General features: G+C 40.1%; 1 protein-coding gene and 1 long non-coding RNA gene across 3 annotated transcripts in view; one reads left to right on the plus strand and one right to left on the minus strand.

The window, feature by feature from the left end:
- The window catches only part of sncb (synuclein, beta), a 66,248-nt gene extending 55,310 nt beyond the window's left edge, over window positions 1-10,938 (plus strand). For both annotated transcript variants that reach the window (XM_048543308.2, XM_048543309.2), the window contains exon 6: window positions 8,227-10,938. In XM_048543308.2, coding sequence (XP_048399265.1) covers window positions 8,227-8,259 — 33 coding nt within the window. In that variant the 3' untranslated portion in view covers window positions 8,260-10,938. The remainder of the gene's footprint in view (window positions 1-8,226) is intronic.
- Window positions 1-15,586, minus strand: part of LOC132210474 (uncharacterized) — a 164,141-nt gene that overhangs the window by 3,507 nt on the left and 145,048 nt on the right. Inside the window, exon 2 of the long non-coding RNA XR_009446617.1 lies at window positions 7,434-7,597. This is a non-coding gene — a long non-coding RNA (uncharacterized LOC132210474). The remainder of the gene's footprint in view (window positions 1-7,433; window positions 7,598-15,586) is intronic.

Genomic DNA, 15,586 nt, shown 5'->3' on the forward strand with positions numbered 1-15,586 from the left:
AAGTTTTTTTGTGTGTGTGGATCGACTCATAACATAACACAGGCTCCGCACCACACCTCCCCACATCCAAACTAACCTTTGCTGTCAATTAATTGGTTTCAAGGCTGCCTGATATTGCCCTGGCCTGAATCCAACAGGCTGTTTCCTAATTCTATTTCATTGAGGCCACAAAATGGCTTTGGCCTATTTACAGCTGAAGTGTGAAAAAGGCCAGCATGTTGCACCAGTTAGTCACACAAAAATACCATGGCCGCTGAGAATCCTACTAGAAAATAAACAAATATACAAAATTGGTGGATAGGCAAAGACCACCAGTTCCATCAAGTTTATGACTCATCAGAATGCATGGATAGAGTGAATAGTCAAAGTCTTTTCCCCAGGGTTGGGGAATGCAAAGCAAGAGTGCACAGGTATGAGGTGAGAGGGGAAAGATTTAAAAGGGACCTATGGGGGAAACTTTTTTTATGCAGAGGGTCGTGCATGTATGGAATGAGCTACCGGGGAAGAGGTGGAGGCTCATACAATTACAGCATTTAAAAGGCATCTGAATGGGTATATGAATAGGAAGGGTTTGGAGGGATATAGGCCAAATGGTGGCAAATGGGACTGGCTTAATTTAGGATATCTGGTTGGTGTAGACAAGTTAGACAAAAGGATCTGTTTCCATACTGTACAACTCTATGACACTATGGCTCTATGGCTAGATCATCTTAAATAAGCACTGTCTTCCTCGCTCACAGCTATGATAAGAGAGTTAGAAGAACCTCACCTTCAGCTTATCTGTCAATTTGCTGACTCAAAGAATATAATGATGCATTGGTATTATAATGAGGATGAAACATTACATTTTAAAATTAGCAAATAACTGAAGAACTTTGGAGAAGAAATTTTGCATAGTGAATGATTGCATGTGGTAGTCTCTGATACATCTTGCACAGGGTTGAATAAAAATACTGACACATCCGTAAGGTTGACTGACTCGAAAGAACAAAATGCAAAGGAAACAGACATAAAAAATCATGATTTAGAGGATTGTTTGTAATAAACAAAGAAAGATATTAATTGATCTGTAATGAACATAAAGTCTATGAATATTTGGTTTGCAAGCTACATGAAGGATCAGTAGGCATTGGCTAAGTTTTTATATTTGAGATTTCAAGACATTGACATTTCCCTTTAACTCTGTTTGTCTTGCCTATTTTTGATGATATCTAAATAGCACAGATTTAACCAATTAATCACACCACAGAATAATCATTTACCAGTTCTAAAATCATAGTTCCTAAGGCATAGCCACCCAATTCATGAAACTGAGAACGACTGAGCTTTTGTCAATTTTCTTAACTTTCCCACAATCCGTTGAATATTAAAATTGCTATGATCTTCAACAAAGTCAAAAATGAAATCCACTCAGTTACTGTGGTGCATTATCCCTTGTCTCTTCAACTCTTAATATGGTTGCTGAATCTTGCAAATTCTTTCTCCTATTGTCCAAATTAATGAGTTGCAATTACATACTTTTATGTTTCCAATCACAATGAAAGCATTTCCAAAAATGACTACATTGCCTAATTAAATTGATACCTCTCTCACCCACCCAGTCCAACAGTCTATCCATGACACTTGACTCTTTATCCATATCATCCAAAGATATATATTACTCTACCTTTGTACCACCTTTCCCAACTTCTTTACTGTCCCTTTTGTCAGAGTACCATGATTTTCCACAGCTTAACATTTGGGGTACTAAAGCAATAACAGCCCCTTACTCGTGCCCTTATAACCTGAAATTCTTTCTTGGCCAACATGTCATCTTTCAGTTCATTCACAATGCACTACACAATGTCCTGTTCGAACTCTGTTCACCTTATCCCATGTTATATATTTCCTTTCAAGAAGCCCGCCAAGTCTCCAACATTTTCTTTCCTTAAATTCCACTTATTTGATTAATCTATTGGCCTTCTTTCACTTGTTTAATTATATATTTGCAAAGTATCTTGGTTTTATTATACATGTTAGATATAGTACTTGTATAAATTGTTGCAGTTACTCAGGGAATTCTATTACTTTCACTTTCCTTTCTCTGGACTGGCATTCAGTGAAGTCCTGTGGTTACAATGTTCATTGTGTGTGAAGAAAAACTTGTGGCATCAGCGACAGCGTTAGTAGCAGTGGTGCACCTATTTCCTGATCTTGCTGGTATTTTATGATAGAAATTCAACAAGACTCCTTTGACAATGCCTTCCAAAGTCACAACATCTGAGATGTAGTAGGATAAAAGCAGCAGATACATGGAAACACCACTACCTGTAACTTCCTCTCTAATCCACTCACTGTCCTGACTTGGAAATATATGACTGTTCCTTTGGTATCACTGGATCAAAATCCTGGAACACCCTCCCTAATGAGCTTGTGGGACTACCTACACCAACTGAATGAATTGCACTGTTTCAAGAAGTCAAGTCACCTTCTCAAGGGTTACTAGGAATGGGTAATAAATGTTGGCCTGGCCAGTAATTTTAAAAAAAAAGTCAGGCTGTGATGTTGCCTTGAGCAGAGATGGATGGTTAATTGTGATGGCCAGCCAGTGGGATCTCGGGGTTAGGGAAATCAGGGAGGGGTAGTATGATCTTTCCTTTATATTTGATCATGATCCATGAAGACAGTGGTTGGCCCTTCACACCCTAACTCTAATGCACCTCCTGGAGGTTCATGCCACTGATTACCAAGGTCCTGTCTGCCTGGTCCTGGCGCCATGAGAAAACCTTCTGTGCCTTGAAGGGTCCCTCAGCATGGAATTGCACTGCTTTTCCACCATTTTCACTATTAAGCCTACCAAGCTGCTGGCCTCTAATTGAATAAACACATCTGAGAGGCAGGTTGCCATCCTAATTTGGACAATTGTTCTTGTGGCAATCTCATAATCAGCCAATACAACAAAATCTCTCCACGGGTCCTGCGATCTGTCCACATGGGTTTATTTCTGGTCCTTGTAGCAAACAGCCTGGTTTTACATAAATCCAAGCCAAAAGTTTTCTTTAATGAAGGTAATGTTTTGTGTGCGCTGCAAAGTTAGTTCAGTCACATTGCTTCATTGCTACTTCACATTCAGCATTAAGAAATGCCAGAACTAAAGTCATGTCATATCTGAAATGTTTACTTAGTCATCCAGTGGCATTTAAAACTGTGACAAAACTTGTTATAACAAAACATCTAGGCAAGTGTTAGGGATAATGCAGTGACAAAGACATAAACTCATGTCTGGGAAGTTAAATTCATTGCTGTAACATTAGCTGATGTTGCTGAACTTTGGACCTCCATATGTTTTTATTTGATTAGATTTTTAACCTGTTATTTGCAAAGTCATCCATCAAAATTTATACAATGATACCATACAGTGTTTGGTGCACATCAGACAGTTTATTGATTTACAGGTGATATTTACTCATTTTTATTTTGAGTATGCTACAACGTTCACTCAATGATAGTGCAATCTATAAGCCTTCCTACCTCAGACCTAATTGAGGCCGAGGTACGGCAAAGATGCAGCCCTTGGAACTGACTTCAGTGGTCTGCTCAGGCCATTCCGAGTCGTGAGTGCCATAGTTTCTATTCTCAACAATGACAGGAGGATGAATGGAGCTGAAAGAGAGAAGGATAAGCTGCTGAAGGAGGGAGGACAGAGGAGAAAGAAAGGCACACAACAGGAGGCCATAGTTTTTCAGGTTGGTTGGAGAAATTCTCCAACTTCCTTGACCATTGGTCTAGGGAGTAGAGTTTTAGAGAGTTAACTAATGTAGTTTGTTGCTTCTGTGCAACTGTTTACAGTTTATAAAAATATGCTATACTGCAAAGATATGACCCATCCTTATCTTTGTCTCGCATGACTCCTACTTTACACTCTCACTGAGTCCTCATAACACTAAAACAGTGGGTTGTAGGAGCAGGTGTAAAAGCAAGATGTGCAATCGCAGACTGTCTGCTGTCTGTAAATCAGAGGAGCTTATGCATTTGAGTTTAGTGTGAGAGGGATGATTACATAGAGCATATTATCTATCTAATAAGCATCATCTCTGCTGCTGGCTTTGGTTCACACATGACCACTTGAATGATGCCCCCGACCATCTTCTCCATCAGGATGAAGATATGTATCCCAGCTTGTCGCCTAAAGGTTATTCAGTGCAATCTGCACCTGTACCAGGTCCATGCTCTGCAAGACTGTGGGAAGTGTGTCAGTGATCTCTTTGTAATCCATTTTGTGTGTTATGGTTCAGTAGATGACAGTGTGTGCATATGTGTGTGTGCGCATGTGTGTATGTATTGAAAGGTGGGTGTGAGGTTCGCAGTAGTGCTAATGTACAGGGGTGAAGTGAAGCTATTAATGTGAGATATGAGCCGTGATTGGTTGTTATTTGCTGGTGACACAGGATGATGATGAACTGAGCAGTGCTTACTGCTTCATTTGGTGGGAGTGGAGATGTATCCACGCATCTTACCAAGGTCTTTGTACTTTTTGCAGCACGACTTCCAGGTTCTTGGGGCTAAAGTGCTGACTCGGATTGTGACAACTGCTCCCATTGCCTTCTCAGTATCAGTCTAGCTACCTTCCTGGTCCCTACTGAATAAAGGATCTGTTTTCTTAAGTTTATTCTTGGCACCAAGATCTCTAGTGCTACCTCAGGCTACACTGGAGTTTGCATTCTGCCCGGTTATTCCATTTTCAGTATGCTTCCTGTTTGAACACATCTCCCAAATCACTTGCACCATCCATTACAGTTACATCTGTTACATCTGGGACAGGCTGGTCTAAAGTAATTCAGGCTATCTTAAGATGATGGAGGCCTCACATGAACTTGCAGTTCCCTCCCCCCATGCAGTTACTCAAGGGGCTGATTTTTTAAAATCAGAAATTGGCTAAATATCAATTTTGGTGGGTACCATGGAGAATTTGCTGCCGAGAGCTCTAGGGTGTTTGCTGAGCCATTTTCTGCAACTTGCCTCATTACCTGTACACCATGGTGTCCAACTCATCATATCTTCCCTCTCACCACTGCCTGCACCATTTATAAAGTCCATCCTTACCCAAGGTCAAGCTCTGCCTGCCAGGGTTTGCCCTTCATTGTACATGATGGAGAACTGAAAAGAAGAGCTTCTCAGAGCACATAAGTGATATGCTGACACTTCATTGCAAACACAAGTGCATTCATGTATGTATTGCTGTTTAACAGTCAGTTATATAGACTATGCGTCCTTGGTTTGATCCCATCTTAGAACCCTGTCCAAAGGACTGCTACTTTTTCCCAAAGACAACACAGCTCAACATCTTCTCATTGTTCATTGTGGGAGCATCACATACTAAAAAACAGTAATGGTTGAAGCATTCAATCTTATTTAGCAACAGTGAAAGCAAAGAGAAAGGGAAAAGTAGAAGTTACATTTGCTGCTGGGAACTCGTCTTTTGAGCAGCAACAAATTTACAGTCAAGAAGTGGTCATTGCACCCAACTCACATCTATTGGGATGGGTGTCAATTGAGTTCTCTCTGGCTTGTTATGCCTGATGCTACACCGCTCGATGTCCTCATTTTGGTCCTCCGATGAATGATGTTGCTCTCCGAGCTCTCCAATGTCCATCACATCCCCTCTTTGTCTGGTCGAGCTCTGCAGGTCACAGTATGCAAAGCCCATCCAGACCAATCTACCCAATAGAACCTCATCTTCAACAGGACTGTCATCAATTTCACCAAGGCCTTGGTCAAGGAAAGCACTCAAATAAAACTTGACCTAAGTAAAGGATTTGTGTAACAGAGTCATTAGTCAAGGTTGTAGAGAGTAGGCCCCGTCTCTGCCGAGCTAGCTTTAAAAGGCATCCAGCCCTTGAAACAATGCAGAAAAAAGAGCACTCTCAAGGTTGGAAGCAACATGGTGTCTCCCAGGGTACTTGACACAGATGTCTGATTGTGGACCAATAATCATTGGTTAATTATAAATTGATGGAATTGAATCCTTTTCTGTTTGTTTAGTCAACTGTTGCAATATGACATTCTCAAAGAGTTTTGGTTAAATCTATAGCCTCTGCACCTGGGGTTGCCAACTATGTTGGCAAAGCATACTGGCCAGGCTGCAGCACTGACCTTGTCACCATAAGATCGTAAGAACATAAGAAGTAGGAACAGGAGTAAGCCATTCGGCCCCTCAAGCCTGCTGTATTGTTCAATAGGATCATGGCTAATCTGACTCTCCTTCCATCCACTTCCCTACCATGTCCTCATAATCTCCTACTTATGAAGAATCTACCTCAGCCTTAAGTGTACACAAGGAACCTGTCCCCACAATTCTATGTGGCAAGAATTACAAAGACTCACAAACCTGTGCGAGAAGAAATTCTTCCTGATTTCAGCTGATTCTGAGATTATGCCCTGTGGTCCTACACTCTCCCCTGTATTCTCTTAGTATTTACAGTGTCAAGTCCCTTAAGAATCCTATATGTTTCAATGAGATCACCTCTCACTCTTTTAAATTTATGAGTAAAGTCCCAATTTGTTCAACTTTTGTTCATTAGACAGTTCCTTCATACCGGTGTTCATCTAAGTGAACCCTCTTTTAACTGCTTGCAATGGAATGATATCTTTCCTTAAATCAGGGGATCAAAACTTCCCATATTATTCCAGATGTGACCTCACCAGCACCTTGTACAGTTGCAGTAAGACCTCCCTACTCTTATACTCAAACCCTTTTGAAATAAGGGCTAACTTTCCATTAGCTTTCCATATTACCTGCTGCACCAGTGTGTCAGCTTTATGTGTTTTGTATACAAATACCTCGAAGTCCTTCTGCATTGCAACTTCCTGCAGTTTTTTTCCATTTAAGTAATGAGATGAAATGGTGTGATCTAGCACAAATTATCACAGTAATAGAATTAGTACATTTGTGGGTTGAGGATTATCTGATCCCTCACAGATCTGAAGTGGATTTTTGGAAGCAGCCAGTTGCATAAAGATTTAGTGCAGCTGTCACCTTGACACCAGCAGAATAGGTGACCACCCAGTCATTCAGGTCAAAGGTCCCACTCCAATAGTTGGCATGGTCATACTTAGAAAACATTATTATGCTAATAGAAACAAAAGACATAAAATTAAAGTTGAAATCTGTCATTTACGTCTTTAATTGTATTCATTTTCATTGAATTTTTAAATTAACATTTTCCCCTTCTTAATCTAAATAAGGACAATTATTGGAATTTTTGGTATCAACATATTGGTAAAGTTTGAGCTAATGTGAAGTTAAGGATCTTCCATCATTTCCCTACAATGTTTCTCAACTGCAGAATCACCAGGAAACACATTATGATTCGAAAACCTTCCAAATTATGTAGACCAGCTACATCTGTAGCCTGCTGCTGTCGTCATTATTGTAGAATTATGGAGGATCTTACCTTTAGTACTTGTGTTGACTTCAAATGGTGTTGGCATAGCACAAAGTTAGTAGGACCTGCCGATGCTGGAGAATCTGAGATAACAAGGTGTAGAGCTGGATGAACACAACAGGCCAAGCAGCATCAGGGGAGCAGGAAAGCTGACATTTCAGAACTGGACCCTTCTTCGGAAAAATACAGCGAGACAGCTGGTTAGTAAGTACCTTCAATCACCAGAGAATTTCATCCTAATAGCTTGACTTGATCTACATTGTGAGATGTCTCCCAAACCTGTTCTGCCACTCACTGCTTTTTTTTGAGATAACTGCAAAACTCAATTAATTATTTTGAGAAATATATATTTCTTGGTAATTATTTTAAAATATACTCAACTTCAATAAGAATCAATTTGGAGTATTATACATGACTTATGCTTTTGTTTAATTGGTGTACATTTTAGATGCCATTTAATTTTAAAGTGAACTGCTTTTGTATGAATTCACTGTGCATTAAGTACACAACATATCTGTATATTATATTTGTGTATTTGTATTTATATATCTGCATTTGTGTCTCACTGACCTGGAGCATTGACTAAGGAAAATGTCAGTCAGCTGCTGAACGAATTCAAATAATTACATTTAGTTGTGAAATTATAATGAACCAAATCAGTGCAGGCATACACATACCATATGTGCTAAAAAGAAGGCTGAAAGTGGTGAATTTTTTTTTATGCTTGTCTGGAAAGAAAATGCGAATCAACCGTTCATGAAATTTTGGAAACAAAGGTAATTTCTGTTTCTTTACATCTTAGGAGGAGTATCAAGAATACGAACCAGAGGCATGAAGCACAACGTGACCAACAAGATAATAAAAGAAATTCATATAAAATGATTAATGTAATTGTCTTCTACTGATCCAATAATTCTTTAACTTTTGTTATTTTGTTATACGGTATAAAAGAATCTTTTGTTAGCCATACTGGTGTTATGCAATTTTATCTGCCATGGCTCATTACACTGAATCGCTCCCACTGAAATGAGACCTTGACTTTGTAGAGATGGCATTGTTTTCAAACTGTTTTGATGTGTGATTTTATGTTTTGAAAAAGGACCAACGTTATTGCAACTTCAGGTTTGAACTTCAAATTAAATAGCTGTCTAGCTGTATATCACTTGTATGTGTTTCATATTGACTGACTTTTTATACATTGTATAACTTCAATGTTGTTGTAATCATCAAATGGGAACTGAGTAAAATGTTTAATTGTCTGAATTGTGGCATAAAAAGTGTCCAAGTGAGCCCCAAATGAAGCAGATTGAACAGCGATGTGTCGTGTTGCGAAGGAATACCTGTACATAAAGTGATAGAACCAGTCTGTATCAGTTTCTAGACATTTACACGAAAACAAAGAAGCTGCTTTTGTTTACCTAACCAATCACATCTGAACTAAATGAATTGCTTAACATTTGCTGCAATGCTACTTATTAATAGTGGGAATTAATTGATCCCACAAATCATCTTAAACTAATGGTAATTTCCTAGTGCAAATTCCATATCTAATTAGTAAAACTAATTACTCATCTATCACCAATAAGATTTGGAGGGGGAGGTGTACTGAGAACAGCCTTTAGAATTAAATGCCACAACAGGAGAATCAATGTGCTGAGGGAATTATCCTAATCATGGAATGGCCTTGGGTTCATCCCAGACTTTTCTTACACTCTTAACATAAACCAAGCTGTGAAATTTACTTAAATTATTATTGACTGATAAAAAAAGTTTCTTTTTGTGTGTTAATTTATAGCCTCCACTGTAATCTCACTGACAAAAATGTGTGACCCTGCTGAAATTGTACTTGTTTGAAGTAAGGAGGTCTCAGTCAAATCGGTCTTCCAGGCTGATTATCGACCATCCATTTTATTTTCTGCCTCTACCTCAAATGTTTAGTATGCTTGAACATCAATTTTGAACTACTCCTGCTCAGTTACCCTCATGTTCGGCAGGCCAGGCGTCTGTAAAGAATGTCTTGCTTTTGCTTACACAATATGGAAGCTATCACACAGTTGGCTTGGCATTCTAACATTTTTTTAGCTGTATAACCAAGGATTTCAAAAGAAAATTATTTCCTGCTATGCAGTAATCAGCATTACAACATTAATTATTTTTACTATATATGATTCATGCACTAGTACATTATCAATTAATGATTTGCTATCAAACATCACTTTATTGATACCTGAGTTGGAGGATGTTATCTTATGAGAAAAGTTTAGGCATGCCAAGCCTATATTTGTTGGAGTTTCAGAGAACCAGAGATGAATTTATTGAAGCATAAGAATCTGAGGGAATTTGACAGAACGATGTTGCATCCTCTGTGGAAGAGACTAGATTTAGGAGACATAGTTAAAAATTAGTGGCCTTGCACTTGAGACAAAGGTAAGGAACAAAATAAATGAATTAACAGCATACATTCAGGTTAATGGATGTGATCTTATAGCATTACAGTACAAGACTTGGTTACAAGGAGATCAAGTTGGGAAGTAAATATTCAGGGTATGTCACTTTTTGAAAGAACAGGCAGGAAGGTTGGTGGGGCAGCTTATTAGTACAGATTAGAAGAAGTATCATAACAGGAAATATGTTAGGATTGGAAAATGTAGAATCCAAATGGCTGGAGGTAACAAAAACAAGGGAAGGAAATACTGGTAGGAGTTGACTATGGGCCCTGCAGCAGTAGTTATACAGTGGGACAGAGAATAAATAAGAAGATACGGAGGATATGTAAAAAGTCAGTACATTAACCGTGCGCAATTTAAACTTCATGTAGATTTGGAAAGTCAGATTTCAAAGGTTGCCTTGAGAAAGAATTCATGGTGTGTATTCAGGACAGATTCCTGGAACAATGTGTTGTGAATCCAACCAGGAATTAGACTATTTTGGATCTGGTGATGTCAAATGAGGCAGATTTAATAAATGCCATCAGAATAAAAGATCTAAGAAACAGTGACCATAACATTGTAACATTTAGGAATCACTTTGAGAGGAAGAAACACAGGTTAGAAGCAACTGTGCTAAACTTAAATAAGCATAATAAACAAAGGAATGAGGCCAGAGCTAGTGAAAGTGGACTGGCAAATGGGTGTTTGAGAAACAATAGCAGATGTTTAAGAACGTAAGGTCACAACAAAGATATATCCCAGTCAGAAAGAATTCTCAGATGGGGATAAGCCAACCATGATTAACCAGGGAAATGTTCGAGCTTGTCTCCAAATGGTTATGTATAAACAATTTTGGGGAGTTGTAACATTCTTAACTGATATTATTGTGTGCATATCAAAACACATTTTTAAGATGATTTTAAGCTAATTCTCAGAATTTACAGAGCTCAGAAAATGATTGTAATTGAGATCAGCCTTTCACATTGCTGAAGAATGAGATCGAAGTGCTTGTACACAATGGCACAATAAACACACAAGCCCAGTGTATCATTGAGATAATATGAATAAATTCCATTACAGATACATTTGTGTTTGCTTAATGACAATTGCTTTTTGTTCCCAAGGCATCTAAAAATATGTTACACCTTCTTCAGAAATTGGAAAAAAAATTAATGCTGTGAAATATTAAGTACAAAACATAGTGTGTGTTAGAAATTAGCAAAGGAAACTATGTTTAAAGCTTTTTATTAACTACTAATTTCAGGATGGAAACAGATTTAACAGAAAATTCTGGGAACGATCTCCATGCCAAGTGGAAATAAAATGATTAGTGAGTTAATCACCAGTAGTTGGAAAAGGAGTAGAAGTAAAATGCTTTAAAATCTGACGTTTTATAACTCACTGATAATTACAGTGTTATTATTAGGTTGTAAAAATGGTTTATAGCCATAAAAATAGTTAAATGATGAATACTTGAGGATGTGGAGAAGTGAAGATGTGTAATATAGAGCTCTGGCAGTGCAGCACGACATCAGTCACAGTTTTAGTGCAAATTTATGTCACTCACTCATGTTGCAAATATAATCATACTTTAAAATTAGCACCCTGAGTGCAATTGAATTGGACAGCATGTTTCTGTTATTAGCAGTTAAGACTGCAGGCTAGTACCAATTAGTCACATTTATACTTTTGTTGAAAGTGCCAATAGGTCAAATATGTGACACAAACTAGTTTCTTAATGAGTTAATAAGGTTAATTTATTTAACTTCAAAAAAGTTACTGACTAGATTTCTAAAATAGGCTCTCAAATCCGGTAGGCAAATGGAATAATATCTTGTGATAATTAGATCCAGCAAGAAAGACTGACTGTGATGATGTAATTCAAGCCTCATACATGTGTACGTGAATAGTATTAAACAGATTGACCTGAGTAACAAGAAGCAAAAGGAACAATTTATATTGTGTTATCGACAAGCCAAACTTCATTCAGTCCCGTAAATTTCTTGAGGATGCTACATGACAAGAGAGTACAATCTACATTGTCAAAGTCCCATCATCAGTCCGTTAAACCTCCATAAAATCATAACATCCAAGAGTTATTCAGCCTTCAACCTTTGCCTCTGTCTGAGTGCAAGATAAGTAGCTTAACATTTCGGATTGTTCCAAACAAAATACATGCATACTACCAGAGGTCAGGGCTATTCCTGCCTCAGAAGGTATCTACCACTCCCTCCCTCCTGTGTAGAACCTGAAATGCATAGGGCTGAATTTTACACAAAATCAGATATCAGTTTCGGGGAGTTTCATGGAAGGTTTTGCTCGATGAACTCCAGTGGGTTTCTTCCCGTTTCTTTATCACATGTGTGCCACACCTCTGTGGTCTCTTTCTTGTGCTTTCACGCATTTAGTCATGGCAACAGTGCTCACCATTTCTGGGACGTCACTGATGCCTGGAGCCAGCACTATATGTAAAATGCAACTTCGCACCCAGGTCAGGCCCTGTCAGTCAAGAGCCAACCTGGACAGGTCCTGACGATGAGGAATTGTCCCAGAGATGGCCTCCGTTTTCTGACAGGGACGTAGTGGTCCCAGCAAAATGATGGTGGGGTGGACAGCCATCTTTTATCCATAGAGTGGCCAGCGGGGAACATGGCACCAAATCCTGCCAGACTGACAGTGCCAATGTGGTAACTGTGGGTCCATGGTCTGGAGGATTGCCCAAAAATATGCAAGAAAGTTAAAGACACTCTACACTCCTTTAGAGCCATCATCGTCTCTCTGCTACTTCATGCTCTGTCTAACTGCTGCTACAGCAGACCCAGGCTCACAGTCCACCACTCTCACTATTACATGCAGCATCTTCACCCATATGCTTTCACCCAACCCAAATACATCCATGCATGTCATCTGCACTACATTTACAGTTAGTGAATGATGACTTTATGCAATTCAGTTCTACTGAACAAGGTTTACAAATATGTCCTTCCTGTGTTGCTTTGGCTGATGCTTCTGAGCAGTAGGATGCTGAAGGTGCTGTTCCATCAGAAGAATACCCTCATTTTCTTACTCTATACAATACTGTAACTCTCATTGATCCTCATTGTCCATCCCACAGCCTTGGTGCATCCTCCAGATATCTCCAGCAGAGATTCTGCAGATATGTGGCCCCAGAGATGGAAGCTACCGATACAAAGACCCAGATATGACCTGGATGGAATCTTGATGTCAAGTGCATCTTGGCCATCTTATGTCCTCCTCTGCAACACACCTCAACAATGGAGGAAGGTATGCATGCACACAGGATAGTGTGAAATGACATTCTGAACTATACCCCTGGACACAGTATGGTATTGCTGCCTTTCATGTGCACAGCATTCCATGGTCGATGACCAACTGTGGGCCTCGAGCAATTTTACTGCATCATGAAGGCACCGGTGACTGGAAGCACTGCAGTAGTTCCCCCTTTGCAGGTGGTTGATGCTGGTCCTAGCTCCTGTCTGCACAGATGCATGTGAGCCACATCCATTGGTGCAGCAGCCGCAGAGAGGAGCACAGCTCCTGCGCCTAGACCCACTTGAGACTGCTCCAATGAGCATATGTGAGCAATATCAGAAACAAAGCCTCTTAGCAGGTGTATGACCATTCAACAGTCACAGCACATACAGTTAACTTTTGAACAGCGTCCTCCAAACACTGTGAAATGGAAGCCTTAGCCATAAGGCCAGTGAGATGCTTTTAAATGGCCATTGCACATTATGTCCTGATTCAAACACCTTTTGCTCAAGCCTTTTAGCACATCTACATTTGGAGATTGTTCATGTGGTTGTAATAATGAGGGCTTCTTATCAAACAAACCCCAATAAAAGCAGCCTTGCACAAAGGATAATGGTATGGATGTTTTATGGTCCAAGGTATGAGTTATAAAGTTTCTGCACCTTGCACAGGCTAGGAAGACTTAGAAGCTGATTCTACTTTAATTGACTATGATTAATCTTTCTAGCCCACAAGACATTGCTTGTGCCTCAAAGCCTAACGTAGGAGTGACTTGTAATGTTGAATAATGTGGCCAAAAGTCTCTAGAACCAGGATTTCTATTTCACACAGTAGGTCAATGTGTGAGGTCCGCATACAGTATTTTATGATAATAGATGTCCTTTACCTGTATTATGAGGAAATCTGTTTAATGCTATTGCCCTTTGAAAGGCCTCTCATTGCTCAAAATGGGACCACCCTTCCCCAGAGAATTAAAACACTTACTACACCTACTGCGACATTCATTTTCCATTTCCATTGCACGTTTGTGATTTGGATGAGGATGAAAAGTAACACAGGTCATGGTTCACAGAGCAAGTCTGAACCTTACAGTCCATGTGATGTCTTCCACTACCCCATTCCCGCCCTCACTCCGCAGCGTCCCTTCATGCTCCTTTCTTCCTTTCCCTCTTTCTCAAACTCATCGGCTTTGATCTGCTCCAGGTTCCCACTCGTTTAGCTAATCACCTCCACATGTCCATCTGAGCCCCAAACGTACTACTTTGTTACACCGCACGGAGTGATGCACTGTCACCCCGTCGGAGCTGGAGAGGTGTTTACCATTGAAGACAACACCTCCCCACCTCCTACCGCCGCCTTCCAGAAATATTCCTTGCCTTCCCATGCCCTATTGTCTCCCACCCGTGTATGCTGAGTTGCTCCTTCACAATTATTTTCCCCCCTGCATTCCAGTTACCTCCAATCCCCACAATTGACTTCCCTTGCATCACCACCTCAACACTGGCATCTGATAACTCCCTTGACTTTCAGTGGATAGACCCCTGGACTGACCGTGTCCCATCCCTCCAACTGATTTAGAGAGACAGCCCTGGCTGATGTGTGAGCATGTTTTTGAGTGATCTCTGTAGTTCCCGACTAGTTGAACTGGAACTGCTGTGTAGATTGACGATGGGCCACTACTCAGACCAAGCAGATATGGATGCTCTGACTCTGGATGTCCCAAGCTGCCAACCACTATATAGTCCCTTGACTGATAGCAGATGATACTATTGACTGACTGTGCCAGTAACCCCTAGTTTGCCATCTGGCTCCCTTGATCTAATTGACGATAACCACCCTTAGATTTTGATGCATAGCCACTGGAATCACATGTAATACTGCTGGCACACTTTGCATTAAAAATTTAGCTGCAAAATCAGAGATAACACAGTTTGGAGCTGGAGGAACTCAGCCGGCCAGGTAGCATCAGAGGAGCAGGAGAGTTGGCATTTAGGTGGGTGTAAAATTTACAGAGTTCTGTGTCATAAAGCAACATATCACCACACCTGTGCCTCCCCCCCACCACTTTGACTGATCATTGCCAGCATCAAGACAAACTGCCTAGCTTTGATCCAGCATTAAAAGGCAAGGCAAGATGGAAGAACTATAACCTTTTTAAGTTCTGAATAAAGCAGCAAAGCTCAAAAAGGCAAGTCAAGGATCTATGAGCATCCAAGTAGGGACAAAGTGATTGAGTGCAGAAAGCAAGTGAGGATCCCTGAGATGCACCATGGGCCAATCTATGAGATGGGTACATGTCCATGGTCAGGCCACGTGGTCCATGTAGGCTGTTTGGGCCACTGAGAGAAATAGTGCTGGCCTGCTTCAAAGTGCAGAATTGAAGTACCTACATGGTAATGGTTAGAGATGCGTCACCGGTATGTGGTGAGGCTGGTAGGTGCCAACCACTGTGAATGGGGT

This window comes from Stegostoma tigrinum, chromosome 13, assembly GCF_030684315.1.
Source record: "Stegostoma tigrinum isolate sSteTig4 chromosome 13, sSteTig4.hap1, whole genome shotgun sequence".
NCBI classification, from domain to species: domain Eukaryota; kingdom Metazoa; phylum Chordata; class Chondrichthyes; order Orectolobiformes; family Stegostomatidae; genus Stegostoma; species Stegostoma tigrinum.